The sequence below is a fragment of the Syngnathus acus genome, chromosome 13 (genome assembly GCF_901709675.1).
Source record: "Syngnathus acus chromosome 13, fSynAcu1.2, whole genome shotgun sequence".
In the NCBI taxonomy this organism is placed as follows: Eukaryota; Metazoa; Chordata; class Actinopteri; order Syngnathiformes; family Syngnathidae; genus Syngnathus; species Syngnathus acus.
Genome location: NC_051098.1, coordinates 3,845,360 through 3,873,154, shown reverse-complemented (window position 1 = coordinate 3,873,154; position 27,795 = coordinate 3,845,360). Strand labels below are relative to the sequence as shown.

The 27,795-nt window shown below is 39.5% G+C and overlaps 1 protein-coding gene across 2 annotated transcripts; it reads right to left on the bottom strand.

Moving 5' to 3' along the window:
• Window positions 1-187: 187 nt before the first annotated feature.
• Window positions 188-27,704, bottom strand: ngef (neuronal guanine nucleotide exchange factor). Of its 2 annotated transcripts, XM_037268574.1 has the most exons (15): window positions 26,887-27,693; window positions 22,479-22,575; window positions 19,439-19,741; window positions 19,021-19,079; window positions 17,506-17,744; window positions 15,310-15,470; window positions 15,036-15,188; window positions 8,522-8,651; window positions 8,349-8,423; window positions 7,164-7,253; window positions 5,767-5,930; window positions 5,530-5,688; window positions 2,925-3,004; window positions 1,891-1,995; window positions 188-1,822 (listed from the first exon to the last, which is right to left on the bottom strand). In XM_037268574.1, the coding sequence occupies exons 1-15, from the start codon at window positions 27,104-27,106 to the stop codon at window positions 1,578-1,580; spliced, it is 2,280 nt and encodes a 759-aa protein (XP_037124469.1). In that variant the 5' UTR covers window positions 27,107-27,693; the 3' UTR covers window positions 188-1,577. The 2 variants fall into 2 exon arrangements, with proteins under 2 accessions (XP_037124469.1, XP_037124470.1); XM_037268575.1 differs by lacking the exon at window positions 188-1,822 and having other exon boundaries at window positions 1,932-2,053; window positions 2,902-3,004; window positions 26,887-27,704.
• Window positions 27,705-27,795: the final 91 nt, after the last annotated feature.

Here is a 27,795-nt window from a genome sequence, read left to right as displayed (position 1 = left end):
ACGTAACAATCATGAGCACATTTTTACCTCATTTTAAGTTTTCTTCTTTATCCATACCAGTTTATGTTTAAAGCAAAACATGACTTTAAAGACGAAAACGCTATTAACGCGTCACTTTTTTTTTCTTTTTTTACTTCTTTTTCTAACAATGATATACATATATTTTAAAAAAAAGGAATTGTTCTCGTTTTCATTTGAATGTCTTCATTTATGTACACATACAGAAACATACAGGTTTTACAATCATGCTGTTCCACACTTCATATAAATTTGTACACATTTACAACCTAAATGTAATAAAACCAGAATTTACCATCTGTGTATTTGCGTGCATCGGAATGTTTTAGGTCTAAGATTTTGGTAAATTTTCATCCCAGAGAGACATTTTGGGAAGACTAACCAAGCTGTGGTCAGTGAGTCGTAAATCCAAAATACATTTTGCTGACTTACTCTTTTCAGTAGTCATGCAGACAGACATTTGGGTAATCATTGATGCTTTTCATAACATTTGCTATGCATTTTTATGATGAAATGAAGGAACACAATCAAATGGTTAAACCCTGCCCACGCATCTGAGGGACATTTACAGTAACTTCACAATAAATTAACTACAACAAAATGTTCACCCTCAAACAAGTTCTTTATCAAATATAGATCCTTCATTTATTACACACCACATTAAGGGCAACAACACCCTTCATTGCACATTTATAAGCCATGCATCACTTGAGTCATTTTGATGAGTTTGTGATCACTTAGACCCTTTTAAATTGCCTGTAGAAGAACGCATCGAGATAGAATGAGGGTGGACAAAGTCATCTTGGCAATTTTCTACATTTGGAGGTAGTATCAGAGCCATAACAGAAGTCCACCACACAATAAGTGATGCAGCCAACCCAAATGAACACAGTGTTCGGCATCTAGAGAGGCAGCCTAATAATACTGACACTCTCTCCTTTACTCTCACAAACGTCCTCTCTTGGAAACAACCAGGGGCGCCACCAGGGGGTGGCTTCAGCCCTCTACAAGCCACTCACCAGAATAGAATGCATAAGCATCAGTTATGCTTTTTATACCAAATGTCAATTTCACACACTTAAACTTTATTCACCATTTATTCGCTACATAATAAAACTTAAATTGTTGTGGAACTCAAAATGTTAACTATGTTGTTATGAGTCTGTGCATGTGAGAGCATTAGTAATATTAAATACAATACAATATACCAAAGCATATCGTTAGGCATTTCCTAATGTTTTTCTGCTAGTTTTCTACTGGCCAGTTTACTAAAAAAGTAATGACAGGGGCAAGGTTGCCATTGGGAAGTTTTTGAAAACGTATGGATTTTCCTACACAGCCAGTAGCGCGAGCGCGCATGTATTGGTTTCTACATGAAAAAAAAGCAATGGTGGATCGTGCTAGCTCTTCTGTTATAGCTCTGATGCATCATTTGTGCGCAATCTGTCAAAAAGGGGCTACTGACAGCAAGAAAGTGAAGCTTGAAAGTCATCTGCCCATAATTCAAGATCTCAAGGACTCAATGCTTCTGCACATGCATCTTCTTCAAGTCCTCTGCTTTACTTCCTTCCCATGGGATCATTCCACAAACTGAAGAGGTTGGAGACTTTCGGCATGGGTCTTCCTGCTCTTAAGCCAATCCTTGTTCCACTTTGCAAGGCTCCACCAGCCTCTTGGGCATGATGAACCTTGAATGCCTCTCTCAAATTCTGAGCTCGAACTTCCGGACTCTGGATCTCCTCCACAAGTCGACTTGGGAACCATCCTCTTTCGCCATCGTGGAGCCTTTCCCCCATCATCCAGCCTGGAAGCCACCCATAAAGATGCACAATGACTATTTGTAGCTTTTGAAGGCGATGCAAAGCCACATACCATCATCTGTCCTCTCCAAGAGATTCAAAACGTCGGCCATCTCAATAGAGAGTTCATCTGGCTCCTGAGAGGAGTAGGACTGAATACACTGCACCTGCAAAGAGTCTAAAATCCCAACAAATGGGATGCATTAATAGCATCATATTTGCATGTTACTGTAAGCCAGTGGTTCCCAAAGTGGGCGGTACCGCCCCCCTGGGGGCGGTGGAAAGATCTGGGGGGGCGGTGAGGAAGAAAGGGGCGGTAGGGGGGCGGTAGGGGGGCGGCAGTCGATTTGTACACAACACGCCGCTCTGGCCCAGTCAGATCCGACAGCATAGACTACAAAAGCAAAAGCTCAGGTTTGTAATTTCAAGCTTGTAATGTTCAGAATTTTATCTTATAATAAAAACCGCATTCTGGCGGTCAACATCATCTTGAGTTCAAGTCAACATGAAATTGGGGACTCGCCAGAACGCGCCGTGTTGTGTTGTGTTGAGCTGGTTAGGGCAGTGGTCCCCAACCACCGGGCCGCAGACCGGTACCGGTCCGTGGGTCACTTGGTACCGGGCCGCCAAGCCGCACAGAATTTCTTTTTTTATCGACGATCAATTAATTCAGGTCAAGACACTCGTCCCGGTCACGTGACATGTTTCCCCAGTCGAGCCCGCAAAGCTAATATGTGGCGACAGGCTAACTAACCAGGCAGTGAAGCATTCAAAACTGCTTCAACACATGGAGACCAAGCATCCTGCAATAAAAGACAAACCTTAAATCACTTCGGGTGTCATTGTCTCCGATTACGTCTAGATGGGACCGGCTCGTTTCTGATAAACAAACTCAGTGCTCCCACTAATTCAATGTAATGGTAATGATATTATAAATGTATTATTTATTTATTTATATAAATGTATTATTTATTTATATAAATGCCGGTCCTTGGGGGGGGGGGGGGGGGGGGGGCGCTAGGAATTCACTGGGGAGCCAAAGGGGGCGCCAGCCTGCAAAAGTTTGGGAACCACTGCTGTAAGCGATTAAGTCATTTGATATCTCACCTGATTGGTGCGCGCTGGTCGACATAAAACGAGTGCGTGGGTTTGGAGTCAGCGCACTCATCCATCGAAGCTTATCACTCCTGTTCACAGGATTCCATTGATTAGCAACGACTCCAGACTTTACTTGATACTTAGTTGCAAATAGTTAACAGCTAGCGTAGTGGTAAGAAGGTCAAACCATGGGCTTGAATGTTATATTGATTTGGGGCATTTCATGATACATTGGAAGTGTTCTTGTCCTGGATGTGGTTGCGGGGGATCCGTGACCTATCTTAGCTGATTTTGGATGACAGGTGGTACACTCTTGATTTTAATTTCAACATAAGGTGGACATTGTGTTGAATGTCCCACCAGACCCAGAAGCTGCATTTTCATGCAGTAAAACCACTTAAATTGAGACTAAGCCAGAAGTGTGATTAGTGAGAAACCTGAACATTAAGAAACACAGAAGGTGTCGCCTAGAGTGCCACGCCTCTTGTACATAGAGTTCAAGAGGGAAAACTACTCGAGACGCTGCACCCCAGAAGAATAAGAAAAAATGTCGACAAACTCGTCAGTAATTAAGTTTGGTTTCCAAAAGGATTTCATTTGTAAGTATGCAGTCTGCAACATGCAAATTGGCACAACGTCCAACGTCTGGAAATTAAAAGGAATCATAAAGACATGTAAGATAACTGTTAAATGAACCACACTGGCAAAGTTAAAACCAGAGCACCCCATTCCAAGACAATGAGCAAAAATAAGCAATTTCCTACCTGCAATATCTTTTTGTTGCAAATCTTAAGAACTAACAGCGATTTAATATTACAGCAAACGAAGCTTGCATAGCATGTTAAAAAGCAAGCTAACACAAAAACAAATAGTAATCAACACGCCAGGTATTAGTCATGCCCCAAGGTGTTAATCGTTACTTTACACCAGAAAATGGGGCGAGCTTTAGATGGGACCAATTTCTATGTTGGTGCTTTAGCTGCAGACAGTTGATCATTTGGCTCAACAACTGAAAGTTAACACTGTGCTAACTGGTACAAAGTCAACAACACTAAATTAATTTAGTTCATCAAATTTCTTTAAGAACAAATATTGCTTAAAAAAACAAAACATTTTCTAAGACAATAGAAACTCAATAAAGGTATTGTTAAAGAGTCCTTGAGAGCAGGTAATAGAAAGTTGACTTCTTTATTCCAAGCAAAGTGAATACATATGGACTACTGCATGATGTGTTTCTCGACAATTTGACGCTTGTGTGCACTATGCGCAAACTTGTTTGTTGGTGTACTTGTTTTTGTTGCAAATGTAATGTAAAATGTAATGGATACTGGTGATTTTGATTTTTTTATGTATACACTTTGGTCTTAACCCCCAAAAGTCTTGGTCTCGGTTGGTGAGAAAATATCGATACATGACTTGCACAGTATATCTAAATACAATACAAATTTGTCATGGTATCAATACTATAGCGCAAGCTGTTCCGCCAACCAGGCAGACAGTCTTCACTGCGATTCTTCTGGTTTATTTTGGTTATTTATTTTGCATTTATTTGCATGAAGTGAAAAAGTTACTATCTTGTTTTTTTTTTGTGATTAATTCATTATCTGCTGTTCTGTTTTCAATATTATTAAAAATCTGTTTTCATGTTGACACAAGACTTGATGCATTTGTTTGGAAATTTGGTTCCTCTCTCTTCATCATGCTGTGCATTATAGTGTACTGAAGCTCATTCCTATTCCATGCATCTGGCACACCAGAGAATTTGGTGTCTATAAGAAGACTAAAATGTAGTGCCTGCTGGAAGCAGTTCTAAGTATTGGTGTAGGGAGTCTAAGGAACCTTTGGTGAATCTGATAGCAGTGCAGGCGGACAGATTCTGACCTCTGCTGACATGTTCAATTAGGATGGAAAGCAGTCTCCAATTTATTATTATTGTGCATTGTTAAAATAATCCCACTACCAGCAGTAAAGCTATGGAGAAGAGCATTAGGTGAATATTTAAGGCCATGTATGATCCAAGTGCAATGTGGTCTCTAAGTACCCACTTCACAGATCTGTGACTTCCCTATAGTCTACTTGATATCACTCGCGTGGAAAGGTCGACTGGAAGTTCCCTATAGACATACTTAGATACTTTGCAAGATGTCGCAAGACTCAAGTAAAACAAAGTCTACTTCCTTCATGTCAATTCAAGCACGACTAGCAGCTCACACAATGCATAGAAAAGGAATGAGAGAAGTCACTTCAATTGTCGGCAAGACAAGTTGGCTGTGTTCATGGCCACAATGGCGCAAACCGTCCTTAAAATGCGGCATGCTGGTCTGGCTTGTGAAAATACCAAAACTCAGTCTAGCCCACTCTTGTGCTGCTCTAATTGTACACCAACTGCTTCGCACCAAACCTGCACTGTAAAAAATTGGTTTATAAAAGTAAGAATCAATGGTTATTTACTATAGATGGAGTGTTTTAGAGTTTGCATTCAAAACAATTGTAAATTTGGTATTAAATATGCAGTTAATGTCAACGAATTGTGGCAGAATATCAAAAGATGTAGGAATACTGCATCCATGAGAAAATAGCAGGGATTTTTACAACATGGGAAACAAAACCTTACATGCTTGCGGTCTTGAGCATGTAGTTGACGGCACGGTCCTCTTGGTTCTCCATCAATTTAAGATTAAAGACGTAGGCCAGCATCTGGCCTTGGTCATCCTGATCTTCAGTCCTCAGCATAGCCCGTGTGCAGGAGTCAAGAACCTGAAACTTGTCCCCACTGGAAAGAAATTGCCATTTTGTTCAGGAGTGACTGACTGACTGTCTTTCATGTAACAATGATTTAACGGATGCTTACCTCGAGCTGCGCTTGGTGACCAGCAGCAGGTTGTTGAACAGGAACAAGAAGACGGGCTGGTAAAGCTTACGGCTTCGCAATGTCCTGGTGCTCTTGGGTCCCGCCATGAGCTGCACCTCACCCTTCTTGAGCAGCCAGCGGGAGTGGGAGATGATGGGCACAGACTACAGATGAAGAAAGCAAGGTTTATGATATACAGTATATGACTCTGCAAAGCAGGCCTACATCACAGCATCACGGATGAGTTTGCACCCACTGGAGAGTGATCATACAGTGTGACTCAATTTGCATTGAAGAGAGTTTATTTGCATGTGTACATGCAGACACAGTGTGTTTACATGCAGCGGTATTCCAAAGATTCTCTGGGAATTCAGAGCATTATTCTTTGAAAGCTACATGATGGAGATTGGAGAATGAATGATATCTTTATCGATATTAGCTGTTTTCATAAGCAGCCAAAGTTTTGCTAATTAAACACGGCTACATTCTTACTTTCTCATGAAACACTAAATGCTGTTCAGTGTTGGAGTTAAGGCGTATTAACCTGGGGTCCTTGGTGTCTTACCAAAAGCCATCAGTCTTGAACTTAGGTTTTAAATTGTACAGTGATAAATGTAAATGTGTAAATGATTTGTACTCTTTGGCAATTATTTCGATGATCTAAACATTTACATTACGAGCAAAGCTCTAAGTAAAGAGAAACTACTTCTTTCTTAGACTTTGGAAAGGGGGGATTTCGGACAAAATGCAGACAAACCCAAGGCCTGGATATTATGATACAGAAAGAATATACGGAGCTGACGTTTTGAATCTCTGATGATTCCCTTGACAAGCAGAATGACATTAACGGTCTTTATTCTCATAAAAAGACAGTCGTATGCCTCACTCACTGTATCACAATCCATAAAACATCTTATGGACGTACAAGTCCTTGCAATCCTCTCCTTGTTTTGCATGCTGGATATGTTTCAACAGCCACACTTTTTATTGCTTTACAACAGTCACTCCCTCTGCTACAGTTTCCATCGCTTCACAAACGTCACTGTTATTCCAGCTCCTTTTTTCATAACAAAAAAAGAGTGACACACGACACTTTACAGATAATTTATCTAGGTTTTGCACTTCCCCCATACGTGCTTGTTTTTACATTCCCATAACACTCGTGTAAGGTTAACCAAAGACTGTAAATTGCCCCTAAGTGTGAATAAGAGAGTGTGAACAGTTGTCCGTCTCTACATGCAAACAAACAAACGTGCCTGTCGCCCAAAGTCAGCTAGGATTGGCTCCAGCTTACTCGTAAACTGGGCAAGCGGTAGAAAATGCATGAAAGGCTAAGGAGTGAAATTAGTGCAATAAACAACAGAAAAATGCCAAACGATAGGTACAGTACAGTTTACCTTGGATTTAAACTCCAATGTCTTTTCAATGCTGATAAGCTCCTCTGTGCGACTCATTTTGCGGACACCCTCGTTACACTCTTTCACAATCTGAAACACACACACAAAAAGTAAATATTCTGGATCAATTAAAAAAAGTCATTATTTTCGTATTGTTTATAGCTAATGATGCCTTATTGCGATTAAATTGCACTTTGTAAATGCTCAGAGACAATCATTATTGTTTGTCACAAGTTTTACGTATGATGTTTGGTACTGATGTCACATAGTCGCAATAAAAAAATAAAACGTTAATTACTCTATAATGTATTGTATTATTAGGGATACAATAATATGTTATTTATAAAATGAAAGGAAAAATTGTAGACAGAAAAGCAATTTAAGCTAGGATGTCATGGCATTTCTCTCAGGCTATTCTTCTCATAGCCAGAAGGGCATATTAGCAGAGTAAATGGGAACTGCAATGATGTAAATCAAATAAAAATAAATAAACTTGATGTGATTTCCTGTCATAATTTAACAACACAATATTGTGAATCAGAATGTAACATTATTCCTTATAACTTGAGTTCAATAATTGCAGGTAAAGAGTCATTAAAATTCATTACATTTTGGAAGTACCTTGCTTAAAAATATTGTTTCTTCATTAAAACATAAAAATGAATGGTGCTTCGTATGTCTTATTGCGTGTTATGGATTTTTCTTTTCTTGCAATTCTAATGAGGAAAATTTGACAGGTTAAAACTGTCAGAATACAGATTGTGTTGGATGTGTGTAGGTCAACTGTATTTAAAAATGATTCACTCTACTTTATTAGTGCGATACAGATACAGAGAGCCAATCACAAAATCAATTCCATCGAGATGCCAGCATGGAGAGTTATAATATGCTGTGAAGTAATATCAATATTACTGCAGAATGTCGAGTATATAAAATATATAATGCATTACAATCACAATCTTGACCTTTTTTTTTTTTTTTTTACACAGGATGCTATCCAGTCCACGTAAACCTTACATCACATCACTTTATGTTTAGAAGTTGTTTAGGTGAGAACATTTGACAGGCTTGGGCCACACATTTATAAATAAATCAATAAGCCCCTGATAATGTGACACTAATGTGGTCATTCATTCAATGACTTTGTAAACAGATACTGGTGTCATTGCAAATATTAATGTTTACCTTCTCCAGTTGCTGGTGAGCTTTAATGGCACTTGCTTCCCTCTCAGAGTTTTCTTCAGAATTTTTCAAGATATTCTGTGTGAGAAACGACAGTTAGCAAAAAAAAAAAAAGAACAGTGATATTTTTAAAACTATGCCTGCGACTCTAAGTCAAATCAGTAAAGCCTACTCACTTGAACGAGTAATTTGAGTCTAGTGATCCTCTGGAACGGAAGAATGAGGAACGATGTAAAGGACAGCCCTCTGACACATGGATGTTTCTCCAATGCTGCCATCGTCTCTCGGAATGCCTGGTTACCCTCTCTGGAGAGACACAAATGTTCATGGTACCACATGCTTGAGAAAAAGGTCTCTGAGTAATTCACAACATTGCTACATTTCCTCCAGTAGGAAAAAGGCAGTTTGTGTACTCAGCTGCAGCAAATACCATTTGCTAATTTGAATGATGCATACATTTGAGAGGAATTCTCATGAGACGCGGCAAGATTTATCAATCAAACTAGCAAAAAACCAATGAGGTACATGAGTACAAATTTACAAAACAACAACAACAATAATAATAATGATAAAAATGATCATAAAAATAACAATTCCCTCTGCTGTCAGACTTTACAACATGCGTGGCACCTGATAAAATGAATGTGTTTCATCTCCACTAGCAACACTTGTGTTTGTCCTTGCCTGTTATTTACCCTTTTTTGAAATGTTGGCACTTGTTTTATTCTTGCACTCGTATTATTCTTGCACTCATATGCGCTGCTGTGACAAGTGAATTTCCCCGCTGTGGGATGAATAAAGTTCTATCAATCAATCAATCAATCAATCAATCAATCAATCAATCAATCGATCAATCAATCAATCAATCAATCAATACAGCAATAATAATAATAATAATAATTAATAATAATACAAGTTCAAAATAACTTGAAAGTCTTGCAACAAAATAATGAACCAAAACAAACAGTTATAAACACCTAAGAATGGCTCAGAGCAAAACATTGAATTTTTTTGAAGTGGCCCTTTTTGAGCTTTGATGTAAATTCTATTGAACATATGTGGAAGCAGCAGAAATATGGAGTCTGGAGGAAGAATTTGTCAAACCCGGGACATTTGGGGCGATTTTTTTTTTTGGGGAATATAGTAAGTGGAAAACACCTGCTGAGAAGTGCACAACTCTGAAAGAAATTTATAGAATTCATTTGATTCCAGAATTTGCCTCAGATGTTTGTGGGGAGAAAAACATTAGGTAAAGGATACAATGATTTTGGTCAGGCCTTTTTCATGAGTTTGTTTTTAAAAATAATTCTGTTGAGTAACATTTTAAAAACAATGTGGATTTCCTTTTTTATTTCTTTCATTAACGTTGGTCCACCAACAATTTTGTCCACTTACTATGCAAGAGTATGAGCTTTGTGCTGATTAAGAAACGAGCTGATATGTCTATTCAGATTTATCACTCTTTACACAGCAAGACCAAATTCAAGTTTGTTTTGTTTTTCATATGTAGTACCGTAATTTTCGGACTAAAAGTCGCTCCGGAATATAGGTCGCATTAGCCATAAAATGCACAATAACGTGAAAAAAAACATATATAAGTCGCTCCGGAGTATAAGTCGCATTTTGGGGGGAAATTTATTCGACAAAATCCAACACCAAGAACAGACATGAACGAGCAACAACAGGCTAAACGATAGGTATGCTAACGTGATATAAACACAAACGAAGAGCTGAGACGTAACATTCAGAGTTATTAAAAAAAACTATTACATAAATAACACGTTTATAAAACCATCTGTGTCACTCCAATTCATTAAATCCATCGATCGTCCTTTGTCAACAATGGGTGCGCTGCTGACGTCACTTGAAATTCAAATTACAGTAATCCCTTGCTACATCGCGGTTCGTTTATCGCGGTTTAAATTTTTCTTTTGGAACATTTTTGAAAAAATTCACATATAAATCGCTCCTCATTATAAGTCGCCCCCCCACCCAAACTATGAAAAAAAACGCGATTTATAGTCCGAAAATTACGGTATCTCCTTTTAGCTAAGACTGCCCTCGCTCTGAGTCACTGTAGCAAAGAGAAGTTTTCTTTGTTGATTTCACTGCTGAGTTACACGTCACACAGCTGCAACGTCACACTCCTTATCCAGCTTGTGCAGCAATCTCATAGATTGATCTACAGTGGTGTCACACCCATTACGGAAAATCGATGCATATCAAGGTGCAGCATTATGGGTGTATCACTCGGTGGTAATGTGACTACTGTAATTAGTATTAGTAATTACAGCTAGCTAGTGGCACCACCTGTGACTGTTTTCTTCTTTTTTGGCGTCTATACAAGGAAAGACAGTTCAATGGATGATGCACATGGCAACACTCTGCTACCATACGTCATCATTCATCCCCACATACAACTACACTAAACTGTTAATTCGGTTTCTTTGTGTGTCTTGACATATGAAGGGATTGACAATAAAGCTGACTTTGACTTGACTTTGACTTAATCTCTCTCTCTCTCTCTCTCTCTCTCTCTCTCTCTCTCTCTCGCTCTCTCTCTCGCTCTCTCTCTCTCTCTCTCTCTCTCTCTCTCGCTCTCTCCCACCTTCACAGGTTCCACATCAAATTCAAACAACAAACTGCAGTTTTTTTTTTTTATCATTGATAAACACCCACATAGTTATTAATTCTCCCGCATTTATGGTATCAAGGGAGCAAGGTTCAATGTGTTTCCGTACAATCTGTTGTGTACAATCTTTCCCCAAGCTCCAGTTTCACTGCGTGAGGTCAGACACACCTGTCAGGTAGGTGCGCCTTTGACTTTAAAAGCCGGCTCTTCCAGACCACTCCCTTTCTCTATTTCCCCTTTGCTGTTTAGCCTTATGACTAAATCATCTGTGCAATGTGTCTTTAGTTTGCTTTGTTTTGCCTCTGTTCCCTGTGAATGAATGTATAAAAGTACTCAACTGATTGGCAAATACTGATACAGTCTATTTTAAACTGCACATACAATACAAGAGTAATTTCCTCATTGTGGTGACGCCATAGTGACACCAAAACAAACTACACACTATTCAGATCCACTGAATATTTAGTAAACGTCACTCGCTGTCAAACCTAGTTTTTCCAGTTAAGAAAAAAGGACACAGACATTGCTCATGGCTCTTTGGCTCTCATACCTTCAGCCAGGTTTTATGTTATAGTACGAGATTTGTATCTTTCCACTCACATACAAACATTACGTAAACAGCTGTCTCTACAAACACAATGATAGGTTATTTTTGACTGACAGATATAGACAGCTATTAAGTTGACTACATTTTATTATTATTGTAGTTCTATGTTGAACTACAGTACTAAATATATTGTAAAGGGAATAATTATTTTACAATGTCGGTCAAATTTTTGAAACGTCTGAATTAAAACAGCGGTTTTCAACCACCGGACCAGACCAAAAGAAGCCATGCAAACCTAGGCCATAACATTAGCTTGTATATTGAGTGTTTCATAAGAACATTCCTGCACCACAGACAGACAAACAGACAGACAGACAGACATACAGACTTGATTGATTGATCTACAAAACTTCAAAGTGAGGACTAATGAAGCTGTGCTCATTATGGCGACTATATACTATAAAATCTTTGTGAGAAACACCGGCAAACTAATTTCAACACCCTGCCAAGTACTGTACATCAAAGAGAGGGGACGAGGCAATTAAGAAGAGTTAAAGACATTGGAGAAGACGGTATGTCAACAAGCAATACTGGTTTGATTTCTTAACACTATTGTCGCAAAATGTATCATAAACTACCAGTACAAACAAGACAGAAAGCACAAAGTTTGCTTTTAATGACGATCCTGAGTACACTGTGCTGGTATCGGTTTCAGTGAAAACTGTCAGTCAGCCTGAATACTTTAGTACAAGACAGTGGTTCACCTCTTTCGCAGGCTGATAAAGCTGACACACTTGACTATGTGCTATGTATCAAGATGGAACTCCTGACACTTTAAAAAGTGGAATCCCACTTTTCCAACTCAATGATATACTGTAAATGCATCTATCTACGTATCTACCCATGTTGTATTCCACAGATCCTGTTTAGGATTGCAAGGAAGTTGCCTATCCTGGGATGGGTAGTTGGGTACAGCATAAATTAGTTATTGATTAGGACAAGACTTAAGCCAGATGCATTAAGTCACCCATGTGAATTATTGCTCAACCAATGACTGATTTTGACTGATGCCATTTACATCAATCTACTATGGTATATAATAGAACTCGGGTTTTGCACGTCAGAGCTAAGTGTTGTATGGTGCGTGGGAACATCTCACTAGCTCTTTTGTGTACTGGATAAGAAGCAATGTACAGTGCACCACACCCTTCACAGTTGTCATTATGAAAAACAAAGCTGCTCTTATTAAGACAAATGTGACTCCTGTTTCACTCACACACTCAATGATTTTTATCTATTTATTTTTTGCAAGTCACATTTGAATTATGCAACCCCAATGTAATTTTATCAAGAACTTGGTGTTTTTCTCTGTGATTATATCCCTGGAGCTGTTTTAATTGGTCAATCAAAAATAAAGTAAAAACTCCTCACTGGCATAAAGAGGGATGGTTTACTTAGATGAATGTACATTTCCTAAATAAAAAGATGCAGGCATATTCACAATCTAAATCAAAAATAAAATAAAAACTGGCATAAAGAGGGATGGTTTACTGAGATGAATGTACATTTCAGAACCAAAATGATGCATGTATATTCACAATCTAATTGTCGGGGGGGATAAACCCCTTGAGCCTCTGGCTGACCTGAAGTTACAATGGTGTGCCTTTATGTGAAAAGGTAATTATACAGTGAACCGCAGACCCCATGAAATGTAGACCTCTATTTTTTTAAGCTGATACTTTCTGAATCAGGGCGGCACGGTAGTTAGCACGTCCGCCTCACAGTTCAGAGGTGCAGTGTTCAATTCTGGCTCCGGCCTTTCCGAGTGGAGTTTGCATGTTCGACTCCGGTTTCTTCCCACATTCCAAAGACATGCATGGTAGGCCGATTGACCAGTTCAAATTGTCCGTAGGTGCGGTTGTGAGTCTGAATGATTGTCTATCTATATGTGCCCTTGCGATTGTCTGGTGACCAGTTCGGCGTGTACCCCACCTACTGCGACAAGACTGGGATAGGCTCCAGCACACCCGCCAATCATTCCCACGGCGCGAACGCTCATTTCTACCAACAAAAAGAAAACTCCACCCATGTGCACAGCAAGACCGCCCTTTGCAGTAGAGTTGGGCTGGGCACGGAAATACGTAGATTGACTTGTGAACTCCAAGTTAATTAGTTCACTGATGCTGATAGGCAGCTACGGTATACGTAAATACTTTATACTAATTGTGTCAAACTGGGAGGGCTGGCAGTTAATGATTTACTGTAATTTACTTTATATGCTGTTCCATCCTCTCTCAAACATTTTCATATTCACTGGAACAGCAACTGCTCTAAAAAAAAATAAATAAAACTGACCAAACTGGAACAGTTGGCATCTCAGGTACTTAAATTGGAGTAGAGTGACAGGAGTAAAAGACTCAAAGAGGACAAAAAATCATTATCGTGACTACTGGATGTGCATTAAATTGTTCAAAAACACCAATTTTGGGAGGATTAGTATCATGGCAACAAGAGAAGAAAATGCAGGGAATTAGATAAATCAGACCTCCTCCAACTGTGGATAAATTCCACATATCTGCCAAAGCGACTGAAGTATAAAAGGGACAGATCAGCTATGTCCAGTCAATGCAATTAAACAGATCAGATACACTCCCACCTCAACATAATAACACAAATAATCACATTAAAATACACCATCTTTAAATCTAAAATGCAGTGAAAGTATTTATCATTAAATATGGTACATTACTGGCATATAGAGCAATACATAAAACAAAAATAATTGAAAACGAGGGTCAGTGAAGTAACACTTAGGCCAACTATACTACATGTAATGTTTAATATTTCTATTACTGCTCATCATCGTTTTTCTCTGTGTTTTTGCCACCCAGCGTTAACACCTGTTTAGAAAAATTATTTATAGGTACTAAATTGGAATTGGTGAATGGCCTACACTTCTACAGCACTTTGCTACCTTTGAGGTACTCAAAGCCCTTTAAAACTGTCTCCTCATTCTTCTACTGATGACGCAGCATCAGGAGCAACTGGGGGTTCAGCATGTTATTCAAGGACACATTGACATGGTCATAAACGCCGAGAATCCATCGCACAACATTCAGACGGCCAGTCTACCACTTGAGCCATGCCGTCAACAACCAATTGGCCAATTGAAATTGTATTTTAAAAAACAATACCCCATATACACATCTACTGGATCAATACAGTGTATATAATAAAATGTCAATTAATGCCCAGCCCCAGGGAGAGCATGTATCCAAAATAGCATCCACAACTACAAGTTGTTTTTCAATCAATATGATTATTGTGGTTTGAGGGACAAAATAAAACAAACTATTTTCACAGGTGCAATTTAGAACACCGACTGTCACTGAAAGTGTTGCAGTGATAAGGGTCAATTTTCATTCTTATCAAAACGAATGGCCTATTGATACTGAAAGGACAATAATAGAGAATGCAACAGATAACTAAGAATAATGAAATAAATACTCACAAAATTCGCCTGTAGTTCTTCTCCTGGTACACCTGGTTAATGACATACTTGATGAAGACACTGAAATGCTGAACAGCATGGCTATAAACAATGTCACACACATCCGAAATCAAAATGGACTTCTCGATTCGGTGTTCGAGATCCATTAGGAACCTGAGAACATAAGAAGATTTGAATGAGTCATTATGATTACTGAGGAAAAGTCTGTTTGTTGGAATGGATTACATAGGAGGGAAACAAATAGAAATTTGTGTTAAGCAAAGCGTCATCCTACCGTTCACTGGCTTTCATGACTTCTTCGATGTTGGAGAAAAGAAAGTGCATATCAGATTGGCTGAGGTTGTTTATTAAAGAAGGTTTACGTAGGAAGTGAGTTTCTAGAATCTCCAAACTTTTGTAGTACGATGCCTCCGAAGTAATGAGCTCAAACATGGCCTAGACAGAAAAGAAATGCCATACCGTCATATTGTGACCTAGCAATAACACAAAAACAAGAGTTGCTCTTTCAAAATTGTACATTGGTAAATAAAGACAGGTTCATCAAAATTAAGTACCGGTATTGTGTTAAGTCCATACTAAACAAACAAACAAACAAACAAGCAAAAAATACATCCATCCATCCATCCATCTTCCGCTTATCCGGGGTCAGGTCACGGGGGCAGCAGCTTTAGGAGGGACTCCGAGACTTCCCTCTCCCCAGCACCTTCGTCCAGCTCATCCTGGGGGATCCCAAGGCGTTCCCAGGCCAGCTGAGAGACATAGTCTCTCCAGCGCATCCTGGATCGTCCACGGGGTCTCCTGCCGGTGGGACATGCCCGGAACACCTCCACAGGGAGGCGTCCAGGAGGCATCCTGGTGAGATGCCCGAGCCACCTCATCTGGCCCCTCTCAACGTGGAGGAGCAGCGGCTCTACTCCTAGTCTCTCCCGGATGACCGAGCTTCTCACCGTATCTCTAAGGGAGAGCCCGGACACTCTGCGGAGGAAACTCATTTCGGCCGCTTGTATCCGGGATCTTGTTCTTTCGGTCACGACTCATAGCTCGTGACCAAAGGTGAGGGTAGGAGCGTAGATCGACCGATAAATTGATTGATTGGGCGGATCTCATCCACCCCTGGGGCCTTGCCCCCGAGGAGAACAATGGAGGTACGGAACATGGTCCACTCGGACTCAATGTCCCCCGCTTCCTCCGGGACGTGGGAAAAGCTCTGCCGGAGGTGGGAGTTGAAGCTCCGCCTGACAGGGGATTCTGCCAGACGTTCCCAGCAGACCCTCACAGTACGTTTGGGTTTGCCAGGTCGGACCGACATCTTCCCCCACCATCGGAGCCAACCCACCACCAGGTGGTGATCAGATGACACGACTACAAAGTCGATCATCAAACTGCGGCCTAGGGTGTCCTGGTGCCAAGTGCACACATGGACACCCTTATGTTTGAACACGGTGTTCATTATTGATAATCCGTGTCGAGCACAGAAGTCCAATAATAGAACACCACTCGGGTTCAGATCGGGAGGGCCGTTCCTCCCAATCACGCCCTCCCAGGTCTCACTGTCATTGCCCATGTGAGCATTGAAGTCACCCAGTAGAACGATGGAGTCCCCAGAAGAAGCGCTCTCCAGCACTTCTTCCAAGGACTCCAAAAAGGGTGGGTACTCTGAGCTGCCGTTTGGTGCATAGACACAAACAACAGTCAGGACCCGTCCCCCCACCCGAAGGCTGAGGGAGGCTACCCTCCCGTTCACCGGGGTGAACCCCAATGTGCAGGCGCTTTGCCGGGGGGCAATAAGTATACCCACACCTGCTCAACGCCTCTCAACGTGGGCAACTCCAGAGTGGAAGAGAGTCCAGCCCCTCTCGAGAGGGCTTGCACCAGAACCAAAACTTTGTGTGGAGGCAAGTCCGAATATGTCTAGTCGGAACTTTTCCGCCTCGCACACCAGCTCGGGCTCCTTTCCAGCCAGATAGGTGACATTCCATGTCCCAAGAGCCAACTTCTGCAGCCGGGGATCAGACCGCCAAGGTCCCCGCCTTTGGCCGCCGCCCAGCTCACTCTGCACCCGACCCCTTAGGCCCCTCCCACAGGTGGTGAGCCCATGGGAAGGAGGACCCACGTTTTCTTTTCGGGCTGTGCCCGGCCGGGCCCCATGGGCGAAGGCCCGGCCACCAGATACTCGCCTTTGACCCCCACCTCCAGGCCTGGCTCCAGAGGAGGGCCCCGGTGACCCACGTCCGGGCGAGGGAAAACGAGGTCCATTTATTGCACTCGTCACAAGGGGTTTAAAAAAACAAAACAAAAATCATACAAACCAAAAAATACATACGTATGTACGTATCAAAAATTATATTTTGTGCATTAACCAAAAAACAAGAATCACAAAAGAAACGCCTATGTAAAACAACATAAAATGGGGGAAAATAGCTGTGCCTTTCCTCACAGTCATCCCAATTGAAAAATAATTTTTGATCACCTCTTGCATTATAACTTCTTTTTGTGGCAACTGGTTGAGTAGTCCACTGGCCTGCACCACTTCCAGGTTCTGCCACAAGCTTAGCGCACGGGCATTGTTCCTCAGCTGCAGCTGTAACACTGGTGCAGGAGAGACATTGGACTTTGCCAACATGGTGGAAGGAGTTCGATGCTCACGCTGGCGCCTTTGCTCAATCTCCTGCTTTTTGGATGTATCTCGGTATTCCTGATACAAGAAGGCTGGAAGACAAAATAATATATGACATTAACTTAACCTTTTTCAGTGATGGGACATTGACCATCAATTTTAAACATAGCATTACGAAAGTCAATTATGAGTGAAGCACATATCTAGTCCAACTCCACTGTATATAACATAACCATAATATAATATAACCCATAATATCATAATAATGCAACTCTATCTGCTTTGGTCTAGACCAGGGGTGTCAAACTAATTTTTTTCGCGGGCCGCATTGTAGTCATAGCTTCTTTCGGAGGGCCATTATGACTGTCAACTCAAATAAATGTATGAGCACCTCATATTATATACAGTAAAAGCTACAAAACAGACTGACCAATAACTTGTTTTCAAATCAGATGAGTAAAAACTGGTCAAATATTTAAAAAAAAAAAGAAATAATTAAAAGTGAAGACAATTAGCTATTTTAGTAATGACACGAATTTGATGCACAATTTGTCTTCGCGGGCCACATAAAATGATGTGGCGGGCCGTATCTGGCCCCCGGGCCTTGAGTTTGACACCTGTGGTCTAGACCCTAGTGCCCAGTGTGAAACAGCCAAGGAGACAGTATAAAAACAGAAGGGTTAATGAATGGAACTGAAATGTTCTATGATAATAATAATAATAATAATAATATTTATTATTATTAATAATAATAATAATAATAACTACTATTATTTTTTTTTATTGAGTAATCCAAACATAAAGGGGTGTCAGACAATGGCTTTGTACTAATGGGTAGATGCACTACTTTTGTGCGTTCAATGTAGGAGTTGAAGAAGCTTTTAGAAGCTTTAGAAGTTTTTAGGTGGGTTTGATGTTCACTGATAAGAACAGACATTTTTTCCCAGAGTATATTGACTGTGTGTATATCAAAACGTGATGTGGCTAGAAACAACAGGAGTGCGTTGCATAATCTACCCTATACTGCAGATTGGCTTGGTGGGCGTCAAACTGGATTGCAAGTTACATAAGAGTGACAAAATATGCAGCTGAAAAATGCATAGGGTGGTTATGCATGCATGTGTAAACAACAATAAGGCACTGTCATTATACAGTCATTAAAATAAAATGCATGCATTATTTAACCTGAAACATGCAATTAAGATAAATGGTTAAATGGACCCTTAACCCAGGGGCAGTAGTTCTACATCTGAGACCAGCTCTACTATTATTAACAAGTATAACAAGTCAATTAAGAGTCTAGTTTGTGGCATTCCTAGAGGGGATGACAGTTGGAGAACGCGGCTGTAAAGTGATTAGTGATCTCACCGATGTTTTTGACAATGTTGAGGCTCATTGGCTTAGAGTAAGCTCCATTGTTCAGCAGCCTGGAAAGAAAGAAAAGCAGACAGATGATTGTTAAGACAAGCATGCAAACAGGTGAAAGATTATATTCCTGTGTCAGTGAATGTATGAATTTAAATAAGGTGACAGGACAAGTTGTTATGTCATAGCGCAGACACCATAATTTGTGTTTTCCTTTTCATGGACATTCACTCTCAAGCAGCACAATATAACATTGTTTAATAAACTGAATTTTCAGATACGATGGACAAAGGGGGAAAGCTATATGTTTGCTCATTATTTTCTTTGTGTGCTGTTTTTTAGATTATTTAGTTGTAGCAGAAAACCCACAAGCTTGAATTATTCGCCCATATCCGGTGCTGTTAGTGTAATTTGGTCAAACCTGTGGTTATAGTTGTCCCGGTCTGCTCCCTCAGGGCTCGGCATTCCCGAACTCATGGTACTTCCAATGTCGCGTACGGTGCAGGCTGCAGACGTTTGCTCAGACAGTTTTTTAATGTCCCCACTAAGAATGGTGTGAGTCCGGTATGAGATTGCGTCGGATGTTAAAGCACTGTTGTGGTGGTAGGAGGTAGCAGATATGTCCACACTCCCTCCTCCCACACTTCCCCTTTCCTTATTCACAGCATCCTTATACAAAGAATAATATCTGCTGCTGGCCTCTCCATTGCTTGGCAACACAGATCTGGAATGAGGAAGATGTGGTGAAAATCAGAGACAAACATTTCATAACACAAAAGCTGCTTTAGAGTAATAACTATCCAAGTCATCCTTGGAGCAGAAATTCCAAAGCAAAGTGTGATCACTATCTGTATATTTGTTGGTTTGTTTTCATGGACGTGCTAGAAGTCTAGCCATATATACACAACTGATTGTTGGAATTTCACCTCTTTACACTATAACCATAATGTGTCACTGATTGTAGGGTGTGAACACATCAACATTTTTCTTGATTCATTATTTTGCTTATTGATCAGCCAAAAACCACAGCCTGAGCTGATATTACTGTACAGATAAAAACAATCGAAGCGAACCATTACATGAGAAAACATCTTATTTTTTTAGCATGACGTTTTGAAAACTGTACGTTTCAACCAATAGTGTAGTGAAGGGTTACGAAGAGAAGCTGCAAAATTCATATGGAACAATATATGTAGATCTGTCTATTCAACAATTTATATACTGCTGTGCAAAGAAAATGAAGACTGAAAAGGTTGCCGGTGAGCTGGACCCCCAATCACACTTGAGTATGGGTGACAGTTGAAGTACCGTATTTTCCGCACTATTAGGCGCACTTAAAAACTTTTACTCAATTTAACACAGTGCGCCTTATAATGCAGAGCGCCTTATATATGGATCAATTGATGAATTTGTTGATCCATACTGGTTGTACACAGTGCTCTGCCAAAATGTTTCAGTACGTTTTAGTACGACTAGTAAATTACAAGGTCGCATCGCTTCCCAACATTACGGCAACTGTGGTCAGGGGGCGTCACCAAATAGCTGTTGTACCCGCGAGGCTATTTCATTTCAAAATAGGCTGCTCCGTTAATGTTTCGAGTAAATTTACGGATTGATATGGAAGGGAAACATAGGTAAGCAGTACCAATGTGTTAGATCGAACTTTAGTCAGTTCCGATCATTTTATAGGAGATCGCTTGAGAAACGCGATTGTTTACACTTTGCTGAGGCTCATGGGGGTCTGCGAGCTGAGGCTCATGGGTGTTTGCGGGTGGCTAATGCTATAATAATAGCTGCTATACGCACAAGGCTATTTCATGTCAAAATACGCTGCTCTGTTAATGTTTCGAGTAAATTTACGGATCGATATGGAAGGGAAACATAGGTAAGCAGTACCAGTGTTAGATCAAACTTTAGTCAGTTCCGATCATTTTATAGGAGATCGCCTGAGAAACGCGATTGTTTACACTTTGCTGAGGCTCATGGGGGTCTGCGAGCTGAGGCTCATGGGTGTTTGCGGGTGGCTAATGCTATAATAATAGCTGCTATACGCACAAGGCTATTTCATGTCAAAATACGCTGCTCTGTTAATGTTTCGAGTAAATTTACGGATCGATATGGAAGGGAAACATAGGTAAGCAGTACCAGTGTTAGATCGAACTTTAGTCAGTTCTGATCATTTTATAGGAGATTGTTTGAGAAACGCGATTGTTTACAGAGGGCTTATTGGTTATTGGCTAGTGGATGCATACCGCAACCCTAGTCAACCTCAGTTTGTTGCAGTATAGCTTCTATTTTATGCGCCTTGTAATCCGGTGCGCCCTATATATGAAATAATTTCTAAAATAAAAAATTCAATGAGGGTGCGCCTTATAATCCAGTGCGCCTTTTGGTGCAAAAAATACGGTACTCTAAACCTTGGACTGGATGGTTGGTAAACACCAGCTTTTAAACGTACATTTACACTAGAATGATTTGAGAGTTTAGCATAAGCATGTACTAATCTATGGATATATACTGTATTTTTTAAATTATGTGCTTACTCAGTGACCTAAAACAAAACTGAAGCCAGATAGCATCACAAACAGGTTCAATTTAAAGTAGCAGCAGGAGCAAAGCCGCAAGCAGGTCTGCTTACGACAAGACAATTTGTTTGTACATAATACAGTTAGAATAACTGACCATCCTGTTGAGCTAATTCCCAATATCCACAATTCCAAGTGACACTTTTTAGTTAGTATCTATCTATCTATCTATCTATCTATCTATCTATCTATCTATCTATCTATCTATCTATCTATCTATCTATCTATCTATCTATCTATCTATCTATCTATCTATCTATCTATCTATCTATCTATCTATCTGTCTGTCTGTCTGTCTGTCTGTCTGTCTGTCTGTCTGTCTATCTATCTATCTATCTATCTATCTATCTATCTATATTTCTTTTTAGTTATTCTATATCTAGATAGTTTCCACTCCTTTGGAATCTTAATGATATTTTAAAGGAATGTGTGCTCACATACTACATGCCTAGAAGGCACTTGTCAACAAATATATCTCAAAGAACATGGGGTATGTGATTGGTAATTAAATACGAGTCATAACAAGAAGGTGATTTTACATTATTGTTACCACACTATTTTTTTACAAATATACTAGTACAGCTATGTAGTATACAACATTTAACATTTACTGTTTAAATAAAAAGTTACACATGTCAATGGAAAATGAACTACTTACAGTGATTTTTGGCTCATCTGATAAAGAAAAATGTACTCACAATTTGCGCACCTCTCACATCGTGTCCGATATACTGTAAAACTGAAAATGCCAAACTAAGTTTGTTTTAGTGACAATCTAATGGCCCTCACTGCGTGTCTACCAGCATTGTTTCAACATGCAACATGCACATTTGTTTTGGTATTGGTTTTGATAGTCAAGGTGATAAGTCAACTCACCGACCAGCCGCAGACAGTTCCGGTGATTTATGGGGTGATGGAGTATTAGAATAAGAGTTTGGTGATGTGGTGTTGTCCACTCCAGATCTGGAAGAACCTTTTGTAAAGGGTCAAAGTTCCACATGGTTTGGAAAGAGAGAGACAGGGAGAAAAAGTTTATTACTGAAATGAAGCACAATAACAGAATGTAACTTTTTTTTATATTGGCACTGAACACTGTTAACAGTGTTAATAATAATAATAATAATAATACATTTTATTTATAAGGCGCCTTTCAAGGCACTCAAGGTCGCTGTACAGACATAAAATACTGTTAAGAGGATCCATGAAGACACTGGGTAGCTTTCTAGATGGCTAGCTAGATGTGAGTTATGAGGATGTATGATGGATTGATTATTCAAGCAATAAAGAATGATGAATCAGTTAGAATCTTGGATTTTATGGACAGCTGACTCAAAGATTACCCAGGTGATGGAAAGGCAAAAGCTTTCAGGAGGAATAGATTTGTTCACACTCCAAAACATGCAGTTTCATACAGGGTTGGGGAAGGTGGGCCAAAAAAACAAAACACCAGCATTCTCTAACTCGCTGTCAGACAGGGCAGTTTGCCACCACTATGGCATAGAATCCAGCAGCCCGTCTCAGACACGCATCAGCAAATTACATCCTTCGGCACCAGAAGTGAGGCCCATTTTAATCTGTTTTAAACTCAAACAGAAAAACACCGTCTATGTATTAAATGTTCATAACTAGAAATATCTACACAATTTAAGATTTCTAACAATTGTTAAAAGTTGACATGCAAAAAAAAATATGGGGGTAAAATCATGCAAGTCCTAATCGGATCGATAATAATTTTAGTGTCTAAAAACTGAGCATCCGATTATGAATTTAATTCAAACTCTGATCGGATTAAAGATATTTTGTCTATGTCAAAGTCACCATATTTACCTTTAATTTACAGGTTACAGCAAAAATAAAGAAATTGGCCTCATTGTTCAAATACTTTTGGAGGGGAGTGTATGTGGGAGGGCAGTCAGCATGAACTTGCATGCATGTCACCTAGTACAGTAAGTGAACACTGCATGCTTCAAACTCAATATTATTCCACCATATCATCTGGACAGATGTTTTCTCCAGGAATGGAAGTAAATGAACTATTTTACAAAGAGAAAACAATTATGCCTCCATTTTGTGCAGCCATTTGTTCAGTCTTGTTGCAACATTTAGTAAATGAAACAATGCTTAATTTGTTTATTAAGAAAATTCCAGTTTGTCCATAAAAAAACAACAACAGAAAAGGCCCTCACAGTAGAATAAAAATTGTTTAGGATAAAAGAAAAAAGAGATACAATTCAATGTTAATCTTTTATCACAGTGATCGAGAGGACACTTGAGTAGCAGTTCACTGTATTCCAAACATAGAGGTAGAGATACAACACAGTAAATAGTGTGTTGAAATATACAATAGTGTCACATCTCCATATCAGATCGTAATCACTGGAAACATGATTTCTATTTCAACACCCCTAACGGCTAATGATGTCTTCTTGTTCTGTTTTACATATTTGATGATTAATTTGTGTGAAAAATAAACAAAAAGCTTACATCTCAAAAATCAATTCTATGTGTTGTTTTTTTATTGGCTGTAATGAAGAAAATGCAATTCAACTTGAAATAAACGTAATGTCTATTTTGTATGTGTAGCACATTTCATATGGCAAGCAAAAAAAAAACCCTATGTGCTCCAAGATAAAAAGCAAGATATAAGTGAATAAACAACGAAATTATTATAAAATTGTGAGAATAGCTGTAGATTTAAGATTACGTTTAAAGGAAGATTTTGTTGGAGATGAGCAGAATTCCAAAGGCAAAGAGTTCCACAGTGTTAGACTATAATAACTAAAATTACTCTAATCTGATTTTGAATGTACGTGGTATATTGAGGAGGGATTTACATAAGGTGTCTGTTTGAATGTCGGAAACATACAGTGAGCATTAAAAAACAAGTAAAATCTTGTAATCGATTCTTAACTGGAAGTCAATGAAACTGGAGCAATGTGCTCATATCTGTGTTTGCTAGCATTCTTGCTAGACCAATTTGTACAAATGATTTTGAGTGCTTGATTTGTTAAAGCAAAAAAAAAGAGCATTAAAGAAATTTTAAAAACTACATATGAATAAATGAACCATATTTTCAGTCTCTGACGGCTTCCTTGATCACCCTTATTCACTGATTCACCTCCTTTAAATGCTTGCTTTGTTTCTTACATGATAAAATGCCGTAGAGGAAATATTAGTTAAAAATTACGTCTAAGTTTCTGTCAAAAAAATTACCATCATGAGAATAAAATTGGGGGGAGAAGCATTACAAGAATATAGTATTTGCAGCTGTATGAGAACATTCATTCATCTGTTCATCCATTCATGCATGCATTCATCCATTCATCCATTCATGCATGCATTCATTCATGCATTTATTTATTTACACTGTATTATATGACTGAGCCTCACATTTGCCAGGATTTGGCAACAACCGGAAGGAAAATCTCCCTCTAAAGATGATACCTTGAACAGAACCCAGAACCCAGGCTTTGTTGGGCAACTGTCTGCTTTGGCCAGTTGGACTGAGCGAGTGAGACAGAGTAGAGGGACAGAGGGAAGCTAAAGAAAACAGGATAGAGGGGTTGAGCCACCGGGGGAAGGACGAGAAAACTATGGGTATAACAACAGTCCTAACAACAACAGTAAGTCAGAATATTATTAGAGCTGAATCACAATATTAACAAGCGAATGACAACATTGTCTCACTAATGTAAAGACCATATCTAAAAACAGCAGTCTGTCACTACATGTATTATTATAAAAGTTTGTATTTATTATTTTCAGTGTGGCCCTCATATTCCTTTGTACTAAAACATTAGGGCGTTAAATAGCAGCAGAATGGAGACACTCCCTGGAAATGAGCATCAAAAATATGCATGAACCTGTTCGTGATTCGTCATCAGTGCATAACATGTAGAGTGAAAAACATACAATCAATAGCTTCTTTGCTGTCCAAGAAAACATTTTCTCATTGCATCAAAAAGTCAAATTTAAGTGTGGGAAAACGTTCTTGTCGCCACTCAAGCAGCAAAATGCACCAAATACAATTTGGTATTTTTGGTTTATTTTCGAGTGAAAGTTGACTTCACTGAAAAATGATTTGATCAACAGCGCTTCCACTTTTCTGTACTTGTGTGCAAAATCAACAAGCTTATCAAGAGATCTGACAATGCATTTTGACAGGCCTCGTTGCTTTTTATGACTTGTACTGCCTTTTTAATACATGCCTGTCTTGTTATGTATTTAATACCCTATAACCCCTTGGAGGTTTGTTCTATGCTGGGCAAAGTCCAAGCCCAAACACTTTGGTGCGGCTCAGTGAAAATGTTTAAGACCTGTTCAAAATAATAATTTCTTTACACAGTAAAATAGTAAAAAAAATAAGCATTTGCATCATTTAAATTGATAGTTGTTTAGTGTCGGTTCAATTCAATTTAAACATTTACTCCTAATTATTTTTACTTTGTATGACGAGATCATATGTTGACACGTAACAATTAGGTATTAGTCAGACAACTGTGTTATTTTAACCCAACAGGTTACTCAGGTTGCACTCACAGATTTACACTACAGGAGAATACGTGGCAAACCCTGTTCCTCATTTAGTAGTTGTCAATTTCACAGTGATACAGCGCGACACAACATGGCGTCTTAGTTGAAACCTTAAGTAGCGTATGGAGAGTGTAATGTCTCTAACAGAAGGATGTTAGTTTCTACAATAGGAAATAGGACATTCACTTTAAAGAGACTAAATTTGACTTGTTTTTCAAACAGTTGCTGATGAAGGAACAGCTGGTCAATATAAACAAGTGTAACTATATCTATGTCCGCAGGTGTATGTATGTGTATCTATGTCCGCAGTATGTGTGTGTTTTGCATGTGGATGAAAAGCTGTGTTTCGGAAAATATCCTTATTTGTGGGGATATGGACTTAGTCTAATTTCAAGGATGTGCAAAAAACGTTAACGATAGAACTAAAGAAGAAATTGTAACTTAACGCTTGTTTTGCTACACATTTGAATGTTCTTCTGTTTTAATACAACCATTTGCACTTACCAAACAGTAAACTATGCTAAAATCTTATGAAACCTTGTACTTGTATGTTGCATTAAATTAAAGAAAAAATTATATTCAATTGCTCATGGACTACTTGTGGCGTCTCGGGAACCATTGGTGGTCCCATGGACCACACTTTGAGAAACACTGGCTGACATGTTTGACATAATGTATTGTGTCCATTAGGTACAAGTTCAACATTTAGTATAAACATCCTAGATAACTAGATGATTTGATGTTTTCTTACTGTCTGAGTTTTCAGAGGCAGCCATTCTCTTCCTCCTCATTGAACGGTAAAAGCGAGAGTTTCTGCGAATAGGTTCTCTGCTCAGGCCCACCCTGGATTCATCATCGTCGTCATCATAGTCCTCCTCGTGGTTGGCGAGCACCACAGTGGTGGGATGCTTGTCAGGGCTTTCCTGGGATTTTGTCCCCCACTTGCCACGAAACAGAGCAGCCACAGACATGCTGAATGGTTCACAGATCTCGATTTCAAGTGTGCTAAGAAAATTCAGTAAGACTTGGAGCAAACTGTCTGAAAGTAATCCATCCTAATCAGCCAGAATCCAGAAGAAAATCCATCCTGAGAAATGATTGGCGTCAGTGATTATGTTCATTTAAAAAATACAAATAAATCCCAAACAGGAGCGATGAATGGTAGTGTAACCAACAAAACAAAAAGGTCAATGTTGCTTAGGTCCTCTTCATTCTGTCCTGTTGTTAGCTACGCTGGCAGCCAGTGGGAGCAGAGTGCTTTGCTTATTTCTACCTAAGCTGTAATTATTGCATTTATGACTCGCTCTCCCTCTCCTGCTCTTTGTCCCTCCTCTGTTTGGCTCCGTCCCTCTCTCTACACCACCCTGTAACGCGCTGACATTCCTAAACTCAACCTGGCCTGCCTGCCTGCCTGCTTCTGTGCCTTAAAATGCACTCTGTTGCCGAACCAGAAAAAAGAACCACTGGCAGATTACAGTGTAATGTGGCTCTCCATTTTAGATTCTCCCCTCCGCCTTAAGCAAAGTTAAATTATATATCAAAAGCAGAGAAAGAAATGACTAAAATAACTATGCTAGCCAGTACTGAAAGTGATTTACCATGTGTGTGGAAGTGTGTGCTAAGAACTGCGAGTAATGTTCTTGATCCAGTTGAGCCAGGG

Coding starts and splice junctions, on each gene's coding strand:
- ngef (XM_037268574.1), bottom strand. CDS start 27,106: ATGTCTGTGGCTGCTCTGTTTCGTGGCAAGTGGGGGACAAAATCCCAG. Junction 5,931..7,163: donor CATTGGAGTTTAAATCCAAG/GTAAACTGTACT, acceptor CTTCATCTGTAG/TCTGTGCCCATCATCTCCCA. Junction 3,005..5,529: donor ATGCTCAAGACCGCAAGCAT/GTAAGGTTTTGT, acceptor TCCTGTGAACAG/GAGTGATAAGCTTCGATGGA.